This window comes from Salvelinus namaycush, chromosome 10 (genome assembly GCF_016432855.1).
Source record: "Salvelinus namaycush isolate Seneca chromosome 10, SaNama_1.0, whole genome shotgun sequence".
Classification (NCBI taxonomy): Eukaryota; Metazoa; Chordata; class Actinopteri; order Salmoniformes; family Salmonidae; genus Salvelinus; species Salvelinus namaycush.
Window position 1 is genome coordinate 29,351,808 of NC_052316.1, and position 19,448 is coordinate 29,371,255.

The window sequence follows — 19,448 nt, forward strand, 5'->3', positions numbered from 1 at the left end:
CTTCCCTTACGCCACTGTAAGCCAGCAGCATACCACCCTGCATCCCAATGCTGGCTTTCCTCTGAAGCTAAGCAGGGTTGGTTCTGGTCAGTCCCTGGATGGGAAACCAGATGCTGCTGGAAGTGGTGTTGGAGGGCCAGCTGGGGGAACCCTTTCCTCTGGTCTACCCCCCCCCCCCATGGCCCATGGCCCAGGGCAGTGATTGGGGACATTGCCCTGTGTAGGTACTGTCTTTAGAGTAGGGGGGTTAACCCCGGTGTCCTGGCTAAATTCCTAATCTGGCCCTCATACCATCATGGCCACCTAATCATCCCCAGCTTCTAATTGGCTCATTCATCTCCTCTCCCCTGTAACTATTCCCCAGGTTGTTGCTGTACATGAGCATGTGTTCTCAGTCAACTTACCTGGTAAAATAAGGGTAAAATAAAATTTAAAAACAACTCCACCCACAAAGATCAATGAACAGAAAGTGATTGTGCCCACTCTCAGACACTGAGCTACCCCACCAAGACCTATATACTACATACCTATCAATATACTACCTACCTATGTATATACTACCCCACCAAGACCTATATACAACCTACCTATCTGTATACTACCTACCTATGTGTATACTACCCCACCAAGACCTATATACTACCTACCTATCTGTATACTACCTACCTATCTGTATACTACCCCACCAAGACCTATATACTACCTACCTATCTGTATACTACCTACCTATCTGTATACTACCCCACCAAGACCTATATACTACCTACCTATCTGTATACTACCTACCTATCTATATACTACCTACCTATCTGTATACTACATACCTATCTGTATACTACCTACCTATCTATATACTACCTACCTATCTGTATACTACCTACCTATCTGTATACTACCTACCTATCAATATACTACCTACTTATCTATATACTACCTACCTATCTATATTCTACCTACCTATCAATATACTACCTACCTATCTATATACTACCTACCTATCTATATTCTACCTACCTATCAATATACTACCTACTTATCTATATACTACCTACCCATTAATATACTACCTACTTATCTATATACTACCTACATATCAATATACTACCTACCTATCAATATACTACCTACCTATCAATATACTACCTACATATCAATATACTACCTACCTATCAATATACTACCTACCTATCAATATACTACCTACCTATCAATATACTACCTACCTATCAATATACTACCTACCTATCAATATACTACCTACATATCTATATACTACCTACCAATCTATATACTACCTACCTATCTATATACTACCTACCTATCTGTATACTACCTACCTATCTATATACTACCTACCTATCTATATACTACCTACCTATCTATATACTACCTACCTATCTATATACTACCTACCTATCTATATACTACCTACCTATCAATATACTACCCCACCAAGACCTATATACTACATACCTATCTGTATACTACCTACCTATCTATATACTACCTACCTATCTGTATACTACATACCTATCTGTATACTACATACCTATCTATATACTACCTACCTATCTATATACTACCTACCTATCTATATACTACCTACCTATCTATATTCTACCTACCTATCAATATACTACCTACTTATCTATATACTACCTACCCATTAATATACTACCTACTTATCTATTTACTACCTACCTATCAATATACTACCTACCTATCAATATACTACCTACCTATCAATATACTACCTACCTATCAATATACTACCTACCTATCAATATACTACCTACCTATCAATATACTACCTACATATCAATATACTACCTACCTATCTATATACTACCTACCTATCTGTATACTACCTACCTATCTATATTCTACCTACCTATCAATATACTACCTACCTATCTATATACTACCTACCTATCTATATTCTACCTACCTATCAATATACTACCTACTTATCTATATACTACCTACCCATTAATATACTACCTACTTATCTATATACTACCTACATATCAATATACTACCTACCTATCAATATACTACCTACCTATCAATATACTACCTACATATCAATATACTACCTACCTATCAATATACTACCTACCTATCAATATACTACCTACCTATCAATATACTACCTACCTATCAATATACTACCTACCTATCAATATACTACCTACATATCAATATACTACCTACCTATCTATATACTACCTACCTATCTATATACTACCTACCTATCTGTATACTACCTACCTATCTATATACTACCTACCTATCTATATACTACCTACCTATCAATATACTACCTACCTATCAATATACTACCTACCTATCAGTATACTACCTACCTATCAGTATACTACCTACCTATCAATATACTACCTACCTATCTATATACTACCTACCTATCTGTATACTACCTACCTATCTATATACTACCTACCTATCTATATACTACCTACCTATCTGTATGCTACCTACCTATCTATATACTACCTACCTATCTATATTCTACCTACCTATCAATATACTACCTACTTATCTATATACTACCTACCCATTAATATACTACCTACTTATCTATATACTACCTACATATCAATATACTACCTACCTATCAATATACTACCTACCTATCTATATACTACCTACCTATCTATATACTACCTACCTATCTATATACTACCTACCTATCTATATACTACCTACCTATCTATATACTACCTACCTATCTATATACTACCTACCTATCTATATACTACCTACCTATCAATATACTACCCCACCAAGACCTATATACTACATACCTATCTGTATACTACCTACCTATCTGTATACTACCTACCTATCTGTATACTACATACCTATCTATATACTACCTACCTATCTATATACTACCTACCTATCTATATTCTACCTACTTATCAATATACTACCTACCTATCAATATACTACCTACCTATCAATATACTACCTACCTATCAATATACTACCTACCTATCTATATACTACCTACCCATTAATATACTACCTACCTATCTATATACTACCTACCTATCTGTATACTACCTACCCATTAATATACTACCTACCTATCAATATACTGCCTACCTATCTATATACTACCTACCCATTAATATACTAACTACCTATCAATATACTACCTACCTATCAATATACTGCCTACCTATCTATATACTACATACCTATCAATATACTACCTACCTATCTATATACTACCTACCTATCTATATACTACATACCTATCTATATACTACCTACCCATTAATATACTACCTACCTATCTATATACTACCTACCTATCTATATACTACCTACCTATCTGTATACTACCTACCTATCTGTATGCTACCTACCTATCTGTATACTACCTACCTATCTGTATACTACCTACCTATCTGTATACTACCTACCTATCTGTATACTACCTACCTATCAGTATACTACCTACATATCAATATACTACCTACCTATCTATATACTACCTACCTATCTGTATACTACCTACCTATCTATATACTACCTACCTATCTATATACTACCTACCTATCTGTATGCTACCTACCTATCTATATACTACCTACCTATCTGTATACTACCTACCTATCTATATACTACCTACCTATCTATATACTACCTACCTATCTGTATGCTACCTACCTATCTATATACTACCTACCTATCTGTATACTACATACCTATCTGTATACTACCTACCTATCTATATACTACCTACCTATCTATATACTACCTACCTATCTATATACTACCTACCTATCTATATACTACCTACCTATCTATATACTACCTACCTATCTATATACTACCTACCTATCTATATACTACATACCTATCTATATACTACCTACCCATTAATATACTACCTACCTATCTATATACTACCTACCTATCTATATACTACCTACCTATCTGTATACTACCTACCTATCTGTATACTACCTACCTATCTATATACTACCTACATATCAATATACTACCTACCTATCTATATACTACCTACCTATCTGTATACTACCTACCTATCTGTATGCTACCTACCTATCTGTATACTACCTACCTATCTGTATACTACCTACCTATCTGTATACTACCTACCTATCAGTATACTACCTACCTATCAATATACTACCTACCTATCTATATACTACCTACCTATCTATATACTACCTACCTATCTATATACTACCTACCTATCTATATACTACCTACCTATCTATATACTACCTACCTATCAATATACTACCTACCTATCTATATACTACATACCTATCTATATACTACCTACCCATTAATATACTACCTACCTATCTATATACTACCTACCTATCTGTATACTACCTACCTATCTGTATGCTACCTACCTATCTGTATACTACCTACCTATCTGTATACTACCTACCTATCTGTATACTACCTACCTATCTGTATACTACCTACCTATCTGTATACTACCTACATATCAATATACTACCTACCTATCTATATACTACCTACCTATCTGTATACTACCTACCTATCTATATACTACCTACCTATCTATATACTACCTACCTATCTGTATGCTACCTACCTATCTATATACTACCTACCTATCTGTATACTACCTACCTATCTATATACTACCTACCTATCTATATACTACCTACCTATCTGTATGCTACCTACCTATCTATATACTACCTACCTATCTGTATACTACATACCTATCTGTATACTACCTACCTATCTATATACTACCTACCTATCTATATACTACCTACCTATCTATATACTACCTACCTATCTATATACTACCTACCTATCTATATACTACCTACCTATCTATATACTACCTACCTATCTATATACTACCTACCTATCTATATACTACCTACCTATCTATATACTACATACCTATCTATATACTACCTACCCATTAATATACTACCTACCTATCTATATACTACCTACCTATCTGTATACTACCTACCTATCTGTATACTACCTACCTATCTATATACTACCTACATATCAATATACTACCTACCTATCTATATACTACCTACCTATCTGTATACTACCTACCTATCTGTATGCTACCTACCTATCTGTATACTACCTACCTATCTGTATACTACCTACCTATCTGTATACTACCTACCTATCAGTATACTACCTACCTATCTATATACTACCTACCTATCTATATACTACCTACCTATCTATATACTACCTACCTATCTATATACTACCTACCTATCTATATACTACCTACCTATCAATATACTACCTACCTATCTGTATGCTACCTACCTATCTGTATGCTACCTACCTATCTATATACTACCTACCTATCTGTATACTACCTACCTATCTATATACTACCTACCCATTAATATACTGCCTACCTATCTATTTACTACCTACCCATTAATATACTGCCTACCTATCTATTTACTACCTACCCATTAATATACTGCCTACCTATCTATTTACTACCTACCTATCTGTATACTACCTACCTATCTATATACTACCTACCCATTAATATACTACCTACCTATCTATATACTACCTACCCATTAATATACTACCTACCTATCTATATACTACCTACCTATCTGTATACTACCTACCCATTAATATACTACCTACCTATCAATATACTGCCTACCTATCTATATACTACCTACCCATTAATATACTAACTACCTATCAATATACTACCTACCTATCAATATACTGCCTACCTATCTATATACTACATACCTATCAATATACTACCTACCTATCTATATACTACATACCTATCAATATACTACCTACCTATCTATATACTACCTACCTATCTATATACTACCTACCTATCTATATACTACCTACCTATCTGTATACTACCTACCTATCTGTATACTACCTACCTATCTGTATACTACCTACCTATCTGTATGCTACCTACCTATCTGTATGCTACCTACCTATCTGTATACTACCTACCTATCTGTATGCTACCTACCTATCTATATACTACCTACCTATCTATATACTACCTACCTATCAATATACTACCTACCTATCTATATACTACCTACCTATCAATATACTACCTACCTATCTGTATACTACCTACCTATCTGTATACTACCTACCCATCTCCACTTCGCTGATCCTCAACAGTGGTGTCAGGAAAATTACCTCACCCAATGTCAACAAAACAAAGGAGATGATCGTGGACTCCAGGAAACAGCAGAGGGATCACTCCCCTATCCACATCGACGGGACTGCAGTGGAGAAGCTGGAAAGTTTCAAGTTCCTCAGCGTACACATCACAGACAATCTGAAATGATCCACCCACACAGACAGTGTCGTGAAGAAGGCGCAACAGCGCCTCTTCAACCTCAGGAGGCTGAAGAAATGTGTCTTGTCACCTAAAACCCTCACAAACTTTACAAATGCACAATTGAGAGCATCCTGTCGGGGTGTATCACCGCCTGGTACGGCAACTTTACCGCACACAACCGCAGGGCTCTCCAGAGGGTGGTGCGGTCTGCACAACGCATCACCGAGGGCAAACTACCTGCCTTCCAGGACACCTACAGCACCCGATGTCACAGGAAGGTCAAAAAGATCATCAAGGACAACAACCACCTGAGCCACTGCCTGTTTACCCCGCTACTGTCCAGCAGGCGAGATCAGTACAGGTGCATGAAAGCTGGGACCGAGAGACTGAAAAACAGCTTCTATCTCAAGGCCATCAGACTGCTAAACAGCCATCACTAGCACAGAGAGGCTGCGGCCTACATACAGACTTGAAATCATTGGCCACTTGAATAGTCACTTTAATAATGCCACTTTAATAATGTTAACATATCTTACATTACTCATCTCATATGTATATACTGTATTCCATACGATCTATTACCTATGCCGCTCTGACATTGATTATATTTATATATTCTTATTCCATTCATTTTACTTCGATTTGTGTGTATTAGGCATTTGTTGTGGAATTGTTAGATATTACTTGTTATGTATTGCTGAACTGTCGGAACTAGAAGCATAATCATTTCGCTACACTCGCAATAACAGGCTAACCATGTGTATGTGACCAATAACACCTGTTAACCATGTGTATGTGACCAATAACACCTGTTAACCATGTGTATGTGACCAATAACACCTGTTAACCATGTGTATGTGACCAATAACACCTGTTAACCATGTGTATGTGACCAATAACACCTGTTAACCATGTGTATGTGACCAATAACACCTGTTAACCATGTGTATGTGACCAATAACACCTGTTAACCATGTGTATGTGACCAATAACATTTTATTTGAATCTACCTACCCACCTACCCACCTACCCACCTACCCACCTACCTACCTACCTACCTACCTACCTACCTACCTACCTACCTACCTACCTACCTACCTACCCACCCACCCAGCTTTATTCTGAACGTGCTATGCAGAGTGTGCTCTGTCTCTACACCAGTGTATTTCTTTGAAGTGCCCACTCTCTCTCTCATTCCTCTCCCCCTCTCCCAGACATCTCAGGGGGTGCAGCCGAAGCGGTTTAAGAGCCTCCCAGAGCTGGTACTGTTGTACCTCCAGCCCAGCCAGGGACTGGTCAGCACTCTGCTGTATCCCGTAGACAGAGAGGAGAGCATCCCAGAGGACAGGGACTACTCAGGTATACTCTCTCTCCATCTCTCTCTGTCTGTTTGTCTCTGTCTTTCTCTCTCCGTCTGTCTGTCTCTGTCTTTCTCGCTCCATCTCTCTCCGTCTGTCTGTCTCTGTCTTTCTCTCTCCATCTCCGTCTGTCTGTCTCTCTCCATCTCCGTCTGTCTGTCTCTGTCTTTCTCGCTCCATCTCTCTCTTTATTTGTCTTTCTGTCTCTCTGATTGGTCAGATGGGGAAGATGAGAAGCCACCACTTCCTCCTCGTTCCGCCTCCACACCACCTACAGGCTCCTCCCCAGAGACACCCACTGACAGGTACAGTACACACACACATACACACACGCACATACACACACGCACTCACTCACTCACTCACTCACTCACTCACTCACACGCGCACATACACACACACATACACACACACACCCACACGCGCATACACACAAACACAATTTTGCGTGACCTAGTAAAAACTCCTGGGCCTAGTAAAGGGTGGATCTACCTGTTAAATTACACCAACTGATCCTGCTTGTAGAGATTCAGTGAATCTGAACAGGGCCTATCTTCGACCAACCCTGAAGAACCCTCCCCCCTCTTCTCATCCTTTCCCTCCTCTCTTGCCCTCCTGAGATCAGATGGGGGGGGGTTGTTTAGACAGTGAGTCAGCAGCAGTCTGATCCTGAGGAAGTCTGTGACATTGGAAAGTTGTTGTTGTCATGTCTTCTTCAGTGTTGTATACTCACCACAAGGCCAGTCCCCCTCTGCACCCCATGGTCTCACCACAAGGCCAGTCCCCCTCTGCACCCCATGGTCTCTGTGGCAAGTCCAGAGGATGTAAGACCCATGTCTGTTCTATTGACACGGATTGGATGTTGTTCCGTCCTACTTTAGCACCCCTGCTGCTAACGGCCTGAGCACCATTTCCCATGAGTATCTGAAGGGAAGCTACGCTCTGGACCTGCAGGCTGTCAAACAGGGAGCCAGCTCTCTGCCCCACCTCAACAAGACACTGGTGTCCTCCTGCAAACGCCTCAACGGGTGAGACACAAACACACACAACTCTCAACTTCTCTTGGTGACACATGCACGCATGCACACACACTCAAAAACCTGTGTGTGTGTGTGTGTGTGTGTGTGTGTGTGTGTGTGTGTGTGTGTGTGTGTGTGTGTGTGTGTGTGTGTGTAGGGAGGTGGATAAGGTTCTGTCTGGGCTGGAGATCCTGTCCAAGGTGTTTGACCAACAGAGTGCCTTCATAGTGTCCAAGATGATACAGCAGGTACTCTACATTTTCTATCTTGTTTTTTTCATGTGTTTGTTTGTGTGTGTGGTGGGGTAAAATGTATGACTCTGGAAAGCACAGGAAGCTTAGACATGCTACACCTTGGTTTCCTCCTGTACACACACACACAATGCTCACAATGAGTGCACTGGGGGTCATGAGGAAAAAGATATTTGTCCCCCAGAGAGAAACAACTAGAGTTCCTAGAGACAGCTGTGCTTGAGAGAGTCACGCTGTAATCATACACACACACACACACACACACACACACACACACACACACACACACACACACACACACACACACACACACACACACACACACACACACACACACACACACACGTGGTCTTAAAGGGCCAGACCTCCTTTCCCCTCAAACTTTCCTCAAGTGATGTATCAACACACAATGGGCTCATGTCTACATAGCATCTAGTGTGTGTGTGTGTCTGTGTCTGTCTGTCGTAACTGTCTGTCGTAACTGTCTGTCGTGTCTGTCTGCCGGAACTGTCTGTCGTCTGTCTGTCGTAACTGCCTGTCTGTCGTAACTGCCTGTCTGTCGTAACTGCCTGTCTGTCGTAACTGCCTGTCTGTCGTAACTGCCTGTCTGTCGTAACTGTCTGTCTGTCTGTCGTAACTGTCTGTCTGTCTGTCGTAACTCTCTGTCTATCGTAACTGCCTGTCTATCGTAACTGCCTGTCGTAACAGTCTGTCGTAACAGTCTGTCGTAACAGTCTGTCGTAACAGTCTGTCGTAACCGTCTGTGTGTCGTAACTGTGTGTCGTAACTGTCTGTCGTAACTGTCTGTCGTAACTGTCTGTCGTAACTGTCTGTCTGTCTTAACTGTCTGTTTTCCTCTGTAGTCGGTGAATCAGGGTGGAGATCAGGAGTTGGAGAATCTGGTTACTAAACTGGCTATCCTCAAAGACTTACTGTCTTCTATAGAGAAGAAGGTAAGCCTGCACGCACACAGGCACAAGCACACACTCACACACACGCAGCTGTTAGTGAGTGTGTTTAGTTAACCTCCTCCCTCTGATGGATAGTCTGCCATGATGGGCGGCGGGTGGTGGCTGTAGCCCAGCGGGTGTGTTCTGAGCTGGGGTAAAGAGAGAGAGGACCCCCCACACCCTCCATAGAATTAGAATGACTATTAGATAATATTTATATGTCCCCTCTCCCCTCTGTCTGGGCCCCAGAGCTCAGGCTACACATGGAGGGAGAAGATGAGAGTGGGAGGGAGAAGATGAGAGTGGGAGGGAGAAGATGAGAGTGGGAGGGAGAAGATGAGAGTGGGAGGGAGAAGATGAGAGTGGGAGGGAGAAGATGAGAGTGGGAGGGAGAAGATGAGAGTGGGAGGGAGAAGATGAGAGTGGGAGGGAGAAGATGAGAGTGGGAGGGAGAAGATGAGAGTGGGAGGGAGAAGATGAGAGTGGGAGGGAGAAGATGAGAGTGGGAGGGAGAAGATGAGAGTGGGAGGGAGAAGATGAGAGTGGGAGGGAGAAGATGAGAGTGGGAGGGAGAAGATGAGAGTGGGAGGGAGAAGATGAGAGTGGGAGGGAGAAGATGAGAGTGGGAGGGAGAAGATGAGAGTGGGAGGGAGAGGGAGAAGATGAGAGTGGGAGGGAGAGGGAGAAGATGAGAGTGGGAGGGAGAGGGAGAAGATGAGAGTGGGAGGGAGAGGGAGAAGATGAGAGAGGGAGGGAGAAGATGAGAGAGGGAGGGAGAGGGATGAGAGAGGGAGGGAGAGGGAGAAGATGAGACAGGAGGGAGAAGATGAGACAGGAGGGAGAAGGAGAAGATGAGACAGGAGGGAGAGGGAGAAGATGAGACAGGAGGGGGAGGGAGAAGATGAGACAGGAGGGAGAGGGAGAAGATGAGACAGGAGGGAGAGGGAGAAGATGAGACAGGAGGGAGAGGGAGAAGATGAGACAGGAGGGAGAGGGAGAAGATGAGACAGGAGGGAGAGGGAGAAGATGAGACAGGAGGGAGAGGGAGAAGATGAGACAGGAGGGGGAGGGAGAAGATGAGACAGGAGGGGGAGGGAGAAGATGAGACAGGAGGGGGAGGGAGAAGATGAGACAGGAGGGGGAGGGAAAAGATGGGAGAGGGAGGGGGAGGGAAAAGATGGGAGAGGGAGGAAGAGGGAGAAGATGAGGAAGTGGGAGGGAGAAGATGAGGGAGGGGGAGGGAGAAGATGAGGGAGGGGGAGGGAGAAGATGAGGGAGGGGGAGGGAGAAGATGGGAGGGGGAGGGAGAAGATGGGGGAGAGAGATGGATTGGTTGTTCAGGTTTATAATTACACACCTTACACTGGTTGTTCAGGTTTATAATTACACACCTTACACTGGTTGTTCAGGTTTATAATTACACACCTTACACTGGTTGTTCAGGTTTATAATTACATACCTTACACTGGTTGTTCAGGTTTATAATTACACACCTTACACTGGTTGTTCAGGTTTATAATTACACACCTTACACTGGTTGTTCAGGTTTCTAATTACACACCTTACACTGGTTGTTCAGGTTTATAATTACACACCTTACACTGGTTGTTCAGGTTTTAATTACACACCTTACACTGGTTGTTCAGGTTTATAATTACACACCTTACACTGGTTGTTCAGGTTTATAATTACACACCTTACACTGGTTGTTCAGGTTTTAATTACACACCTTACACTGTGGTTGTTCAGGTTTCTAATTACACACCTTACACTGGTTGTTCAGGTTTATAATTACACACCTTACACTGGTTGTTCAGGTTTTAATTACACACCTTACACTGGTTGTTCAGGTTTATAATTACACACCTTACACTGGTTGTTCAGGTTTATAATTACACACCTTACACTGTGGTTGTTCAGGTTTTAATTACACACCTTACACTGGTTGTTCAGGTTTATAATTACACACCTTACACTGGTTGTTCAGGTTTATAATTACATACCTTACACTGGTTGTTCAGGTTTATAATTACACACCTTACACTGGTTGTTCAGGTTTTAATTACACACCTTACACTGGTTGTTCAGGTTTTAATTACACACCTTACACTGTGGTTGTTCAGGTTTCTTAACCCTGTAGCTAATGTAATTCACCCCCTCCCTCTCGCTCTCCCTCTCTCTTTCCCTCTCTCTTTCCTTTTCCCTCTTTAGGCTCTGAAGGCTGTGCAAGATATGAGTTTGTCCACTCTCTCCTCTCCTCCTCCTCTCACACGCCACAGCAAAACCATCCCTGTACAGGCCTTTGAGGTACATGCACACACACACACTTTGAGATATACCCCACCCCCTCCCCTGTCCCATTGGTCCACAGGCTGACCAATCAGTGGGTGTGGCTCGGAATTCCTAGATTCTCCAGGAAGTGGTTTTCTGCCCTGGGAGCCAGTCAGATAATTGAACAGTTTTGTCTGTTCTGTGACATCATCATGGATGTCATGGCTATGGTCCGACCTCCCTCTCTCAGGATGTGATAGTTAAATGACTGATGTGACCAGAGTGTAGAGACTAGAGCCCTCAACCCTGTGCTGATAACTACAGAGTGGGTGTGATGGAAGGATAATCACTATTAGTAACCAGGAAGTGGACGCCTCAGCTAGCTAGCGCTCTAGAGATGTAAACACCACGGCTTCCTGGGGTCATGGTCCATTTCAATTCACCATGTTCAGGACAAAGGCATTTGAATTCTCTTTCATGAATTTAAAATGGAAACCTTCCGTAATTAACTGAATTTAAATGGAACTACTTTAACTCTGTGTAAACACGCACTCCAGCTGAGTTGAGCAATGAGCTTGCTGAACGTGGTCCAAATTCTATAGGTTCCCATGTCTAATCACTCTACACCCAGATTAACACCACTGGATCTGTTCCGTGTTTATGACGTTAGAAACTGCTGGATTTGAGAAGCTGAACGTCCATTGGTCATAGCTCATATGGAGCTCGACATTGATTGACTCATTGGTTGGTTTTCCACTCCCATGAAATCCACTCTGAGAGACAGTGGCCATGTTCGAGAGCATCAAATCCATGATGCATTATGGGTAAATTGGGATTTACTGACTGATCTATAAACGATAATGAGTAGTTATTTATGATAATAGGTCATTTGTAGATCAGTCAGTCGGCAGTCGCCTGCACTGTCTATTTTGGAACAAGCCCAATAGCTATATGTCTTTCTGACTACACTGGACTGGGGAGTCAGCAGACACGGATTAACAGTCAGTCATCTCCACTCCCCTGTGTGATTTATACAGCGGTTCAGGAGCTAAGTCAGAATGTTTCACATTCACTGAAGACGTGTGTGTGTGTGTGTGTGTGTGTGTGTGTGTGTGTGTGTGTGTGTGTGTGTGTGTGTGTGTGTGTGTGTGTGTGTGTGTGTGTGTGTGTGTGTGTGTGTGTGTGTGTGTGTGTGTGTGTGTGTGTGTGTGTGTGTTTGATGACCTCCTTTCTAGCCACTTCCTGATTGCAGGGGAAGAAGTGTGTTGCTCTGATGGGTGAGATGTGGGGGGGGGGGGGGGGGGTGTTCCTCATAAAACCACCATGTCAGATTCACCCCAGACAGAGCAACGGCTGTATCAAAACTTCCATCTAGACAGAGCAACAGCTGTATCTGTACTGAGCACTGTGACGTTGATTTATTTTATTGTTATATTTATTGTTTTATTGATACTAAAATATCTAGGATACATTCCACTGAGAACCCAGATGATACTGTTTTCATACAATGCTTGGTCCCAACATGGAGGACAGTTTACTGAACTGACTGTGCATCGACACACTGCCTCCCCCCGGTGGTGACACCAGGTATTACAGCTGTCTCGATTTCACACTGAAGAAGCTGTAGATTATTATGTGAATACAGAATTCTGGTTTTGTCCTGTCTGTCTCTGTGTCTGTTTGTCGCTGTGTCTGTCTGTGCGTCTGTCCGTCCGTCTGTCTGTAACCCGTATGTCTGTGTAACCCCTCTGTCCCTCCAGGTGAAGTTGGATGTGTACCTGGCAGACCTGACTAAGATAGGGAAGAGTCAGAAGCACAGTCTGTCTGTGGACGTGGAGGGAGGGAAGCTAGTGGTGATGAAGAAGATGAAGGACAACCAGGAGGACTGGAACACCTTCACACACCACAAGAGTGAGGACACACACACACACACACACGTCGAAAGTGAGAAGACACTCACACTCGTTGTTTCTCTCCGTGTTTCTCTCCCTCAGTCCGTCAGCTGATAAAGTCTCAACGTGTTCAGAACAAGCTGGGTATCATGTTTGAGAAGGACAAGGAGAAGAGCCAGAGGAAAGACTTCATCTTCGCCAGCGCTAAGGTACACACACACACACACACACACACACACACACACACACACACACACACACACACACACACACACACACACACACACACACACACACACACACACACACAAACAAGGAAGCATCTTGGGGCATGCATATCTACTGTATATTCTAGAAAAAGTTTGTTTTCAGATTCACACTATGGTTTATCTTTCTCTCACACACACATACACACATTGTACGAAAGGCTGTGAATAAACAAAGACTTTGGTTAACACTCAAAGCTGTCAATCAAGCTCTTACTAGCGCCATGGGGCCTCATACACAGAGCTGTGCTGTGCCTTGGACTGTGTGAATCCTCATCTTCATTAAACCGCCAATCATTAGTTGAAACAATAACAAAGTGTCCTATTTTATTTTAAATAATTTAACCTTTATTTAACAAGGCAAGTAATTTAAGAACAAATTCTTATTTACAATGACGGCCTACCCCGGCCAAACCCGGACGACGCTGGGCCAATTGTGCGCCGCCCTATGGGACTCCCGATCACGGCCGGTTGTGACACAGCCTGGGATCGAACCTCATGCTGGAGTGACGTCGTAACACTGCGATGCAGTGCCTTAGACCGCTGCTCCACTCGGGAGGCCCAAAATTACAGTTCTAACCATGTTTTGAGGCTGCACAGTATTTGTTTACATTTACTTTGTTTACAAACATTGGAGTAAAACAAGCTTATATCTGGGGTTCTGATGGCGTACGACAGTTGAACTAAGCTGCTGAGGGAAGTTATATTCTTCAAGAAACAATAGATAAATATCATTAGTTTAGTCCAAACATTAACCCTTCAAACTCAACTGTAGTCCACCTGTCTGTCATCTGTGCCTTGATCAGCACCTGGGAGCAAACACAATGAGTAATAGCTAAACAAAGCATCCAGCTCTGTACACAAGGACTACATTTAACAATTTCCATTGAAAAACTAAAACACATTTACTTGAAGAATGGTGCAGACGCTACGTTTGGTAACAGACGGTTTGAGCCGTCATACTTTTTATCTGCACTGTTTTTCAAGTAAATGTGTTTTCAGCATCACTCTGTTACCGTGGAATTATAACAAACCTAAGAATATATAGTCTACCAAGTCCTCCATTACACACTCACACTGACTGTACACTGACTGTACACTGACACTGACTGTACACTCATACTGACTGTACACTGACACTGACTGTACACTGACTGTACACTCACACTGACTGTACACTGACTGTACATTGACTGTACACTCACACTGACTGTACACTGACTGTACACTGACTGTACACTCACACTGACTGTACACTGACTGTACATTGACTGTACACTCACACTGACTGTACACTGACTGTACACTGACTGTACACTCACACTGACTGTACAGTGACTGTACACTGACTGTACACTGTGCGTGTTGTCAGAAGCGGGAGGCTTTTTGTCAGCTGCTGCAGCTGATGAAGAACAAACATTCCAACCAGGACGAGCCAGACATGATCTCCATCTTTATAGGGACCTGGAACATGGGTGAGCTCACACACACACACACACACACACACACACACACACACACACACACACACACACACACACACACACACACACACACACACACACACACACACACACTACATGCTACAGATAACCGTCAAACCTCCTAAAATGAAGAGGATATTCCATTAGGACTAGAACTCATCTCAACATTAGAACAATTTGATGTCTGGAAAAGTGACAAATGTTGATTTTGTGTGTGTGTGTGTGCGTAGGTTCTGTGCCCTCCCCCAAGGCGGTGGGTTCCTGGCTGTTGTGTCGTGGGCTGGGCAAGACGCTGGATGAGATGACCGTAACTATTCCTCATGACCTCTACGTGTTCGGAACGCAGGAGAACTCTGTGTGTGACCGTGAGTGGGTCGACTCACTCCGCACCGCACTCAAAGAACACACAGAGCTGGATTACAAACCGGTGAGAGAGAGGGAATGAGGCTCTGGTCAATAGTAGTCCACTACATGGGGAATGAGGCTCTGGTCAATAGTAGTCCACTACATGGGGAATGAGGCTCTGGTCAATAGTAGTCCACTACATGGGGAATGGGGCTCTGGTCAATAGTAGGCCACTACATGGGGAATGGGGCTCTGGTCAATAGTAGTCCACTACATGGGGAATGGGGCTCTGGTCAATAGTAGTCCACTACATGGGGAATGGGGCTCTGGTCAATAGTAGTCCACTACATGGGGAATGGGGCTCTGGTCAATAGTAGGCCACTACATGGGGAATGAGGCTCTGGTCAATAGTAGTCCACTACATGGGGAATGAGGCTCTGGTCAATAGTAGTCCACTACATGGGGAATGAGGCTCTGGTCAATAGTAGGCCACTACATGGGGAATGAGGCTCTGGTCAATAGTAGTCCACTACATGGGGAATGAGGCTCTGGTCAATAGTAGTCCACTACATGGGGAATGGGGCTCTGGTCAATAGTAGTCCACTACATGGGGAATGAGGCTCTGGTCAATAGTAGTCCACTACATGGGGAATGAGGCTCTGGTCAATAGTAGTCCACTACATGGGGAATGAGGCTCTGGTCAATAGTAGGCCACTACATGGGGAATGGGGCTCTGGTCAATAGTAGTCCACTACATGGGGAATGAGGCTCTGGTCAATAGTAGTCCACTACATGGGGAATGAGGCTCTGGTCAATAGTAGTCCACTACATGGGGAATGAGGCTCTGGTCAATAGTAGTCCACTACATGGGGAATGAGGCTCTGGTCAATAGTAGGCCACTACATGGGGAATGGGGCTCTGGTCAATAGTAGGCCACTACATGGGGAATGAGGCTCTGGTCAATAGTAGTCCACTACATGGGGAATGAGGCTCTGGTCAATAGTAGTCCACTACATGGGGAATGAGGCTCTGGTCAATAGTAGTCCACTACATGGGGAATGAGGCTCTGGTCAATAGTAGTCCACTACATGGGGAATGAGGCTCTGGTCAATAGTAGTCCACTACATGGGGAATGAGGCTCTGGTCAATAGTAGTCCACTACATGGGGAATGGGGCTCTGGTCAATAGTAGTCCACTACATGGGGAATGAGGCTCTGGTCAATAGTAGTCCACTACATGGGGAATGGGGCTCTGGTCAATAGTAGTCCACTACATGGGGAATGAGGCTCTGGTCAATAGTAGGCCACTACATGGGGAATGGGGCTCTGGTCAATAGTAGTCCACTACATGGGGAATGGGGCTCTGGTCAATAGTAGGCCACTACATGGGGAATGAGGCTCTGGTCAATAGTAGTCCACTACATGGGGAATGGGGCTCTGGTCAATAGTAGGCCACTACATGGGGAATGAGGCTCTGGTCAATAGTAGGCCACTACATGGGGAATGGGGCTCTGGTCAATAGTAGGCCACTACATAGGGAATGGGGCTCTGGTCAATAGTAGGCCACTACATGGGGAATGAGGCTCTGGTCAATAGTAGGCCACTACATGGGGAATGAGGCTCTGGTCAATAGTAGGCCACTACATAGGGAATGGGGCTCTGGTCAATAGTAGGCCACTACATGGGGAATGAGGCTCTGGTCAATAGTAGGCCACTACATGGGGAATGGGGCTCTGGTCAATAGTAGTCCACTACATGGGGAATGAGGCTCTGGTCAATAGTAGGCCACTACATGGGGAATGAGGCTCTGGTCAATAGTAGGCCACTACATGGGGAATGGGGCTCTGGTCAATAGTAGGCCACTACATGGGGAATGAGGCTCTGGTCAATAGTAGTCCACTACATGGGGAATGAGGCTCTGGTCAATAGTAGGCCACTACATGGGGAATGGGGCTCTGGTCAATAGTAGTCCACTACATGGGGAATGAGGCTCTGGTCAATAGTAGTCCACTACATGGGGAATGGGGCTCTGGTCAATAGTAGTCCACTACATGGGGAATGGGGCTCTGGTCAATAGTAGTCCACTACATGGGGAATGAGGCTCTGGTCAATAGTAGGCCACTACATGGGGAATGAGGCTCTGGTCAATAGTAGTCCACTACATGGGGAATGAGGCTCTGGTCAATAGTAGTCCACTACATGGGGAATGGGGCTCTGGTCAATAGTAGTCCACTACATGGGGAATGAGGCTCTGGTCAATAGTAGTCCACTACATGGGGAATGGGGCTCTGGTCAATAGTAGTCCACTACATGGGGAATGGGGCTCTGGTCAATAGTAGTCCACTACATGGGGAATGAGGCTCTGGTCAATAGTAGTCCACTACATGGGGAATGAGGCTCTGGTCAATAGTAGTCCACTACATGGGGAATGAGGCTCTGGTCAATAGTAGTCCACTACATGGGGAATGAGGCTCTGGTCAATAGTAGTCCACTACATGGGGAATGAGGCTCTGGTCAATAGTAGTCCACTACATGGGGAATGAGGCTCTGGTCAATAGTAGTCCACTACATGGGGAATGGGGCTCTGGTCAATAGTAGTCCACTACATGGGGAATGGGGCTCTGGTCAATAGTAGTCCACTACATGGGGAATAAGATGTTATTAGGGATTGTCCCATTGGGGAATAAGGTTTTGTTAGGGATTGTTCCATTGGGGAATAAGGTGTTGTTAGGGATTGTTCCATTGGGGAATAAGGTGTTGTTAGGGATTGTTCCATTGGGGAATAAGGTGTTGTTAGGGATTGTTCCATTGGGGAATAAGGTGTTAGGGATTGTTCCATTGGGGAATAAGGTTTTGTTAGGGATTGTTCCATTGGGGAATAAGGTTTTGTTAGGGATTGTCCCATTGGGGAATAAGGTTTTGTTAGGGATTGTTCCATTGGGGAATAAGGTGTTGTTAGGGATTGTCCCATTGGGGAATAAGGTTTTGTTAGGGATTGTTCCATTGGGGAATAAGGTTTTGTTAGGGATTGTTCCATTGGGGAATAAGGTGTTGTTAGGGATTGTTCCATTGGGGAATAAGGTGTTAGGGATTGTTCCATTGGGGAATAAGGTGTTGTTAGGGATTGTTCCATTGGGGAATAAGGTGTTAGGGATTGTCCCGTTAGTCTAAATTAGCCTGATCTGAGAAGCAGCAAGGCAGAATGGTTGGGCTCTGAGGTTAACTTCCATGTTA

At 43.4% G+C, this 19,448-nt stretch overlaps 1 protein-coding gene across 2 annotated transcripts in view; it reads left to right on the top strand.

Moving 5' to 3' along the window:
• Positions 1-19,448, top strand: part of inppl1a (inositol polyphosphate phosphatase-like 1a) — a 64,408-nt gene that overhangs the window by 21,232 nt on the left and 23,728 nt on the right. For both annotated transcript variants that reach the window (XR_005477646.1, XM_039002709.1), the window contains exons 3-12: positions 7,594-7,738; positions 7,958-8,042; positions 8,619-8,765; positions 8,914-9,004; positions 9,871-9,960; positions 12,169-12,264; positions 13,989-14,139; positions 14,223-14,329; positions 15,759-15,861; positions 16,101-16,297. Coding sequence is in view for 1 of the 2 variants with exons in the window: in XM_039002709.1 (XP_038858637.1) it covers positions 7,594-7,738; positions 7,958-8,042; positions 8,619-8,765; positions 8,914-9,004; positions 9,871-9,960; positions 12,169-12,264; positions 13,989-14,139; positions 14,223-14,329; positions 15,759-15,861; positions 16,101-16,297 (1,212 nt within the window). In the remaining variant the exon portion in view is untranslated. The remainder of the gene's footprint in view (positions 1-7,593; positions 7,739-7,957; positions 8,043-8,618; positions 8,766-8,913; positions 9,005-9,870; positions 9,961-12,168; positions 12,265-13,988; positions 14,140-14,222; positions 14,330-15,758; positions 15,862-16,100; positions 16,298-19,448) is intronic.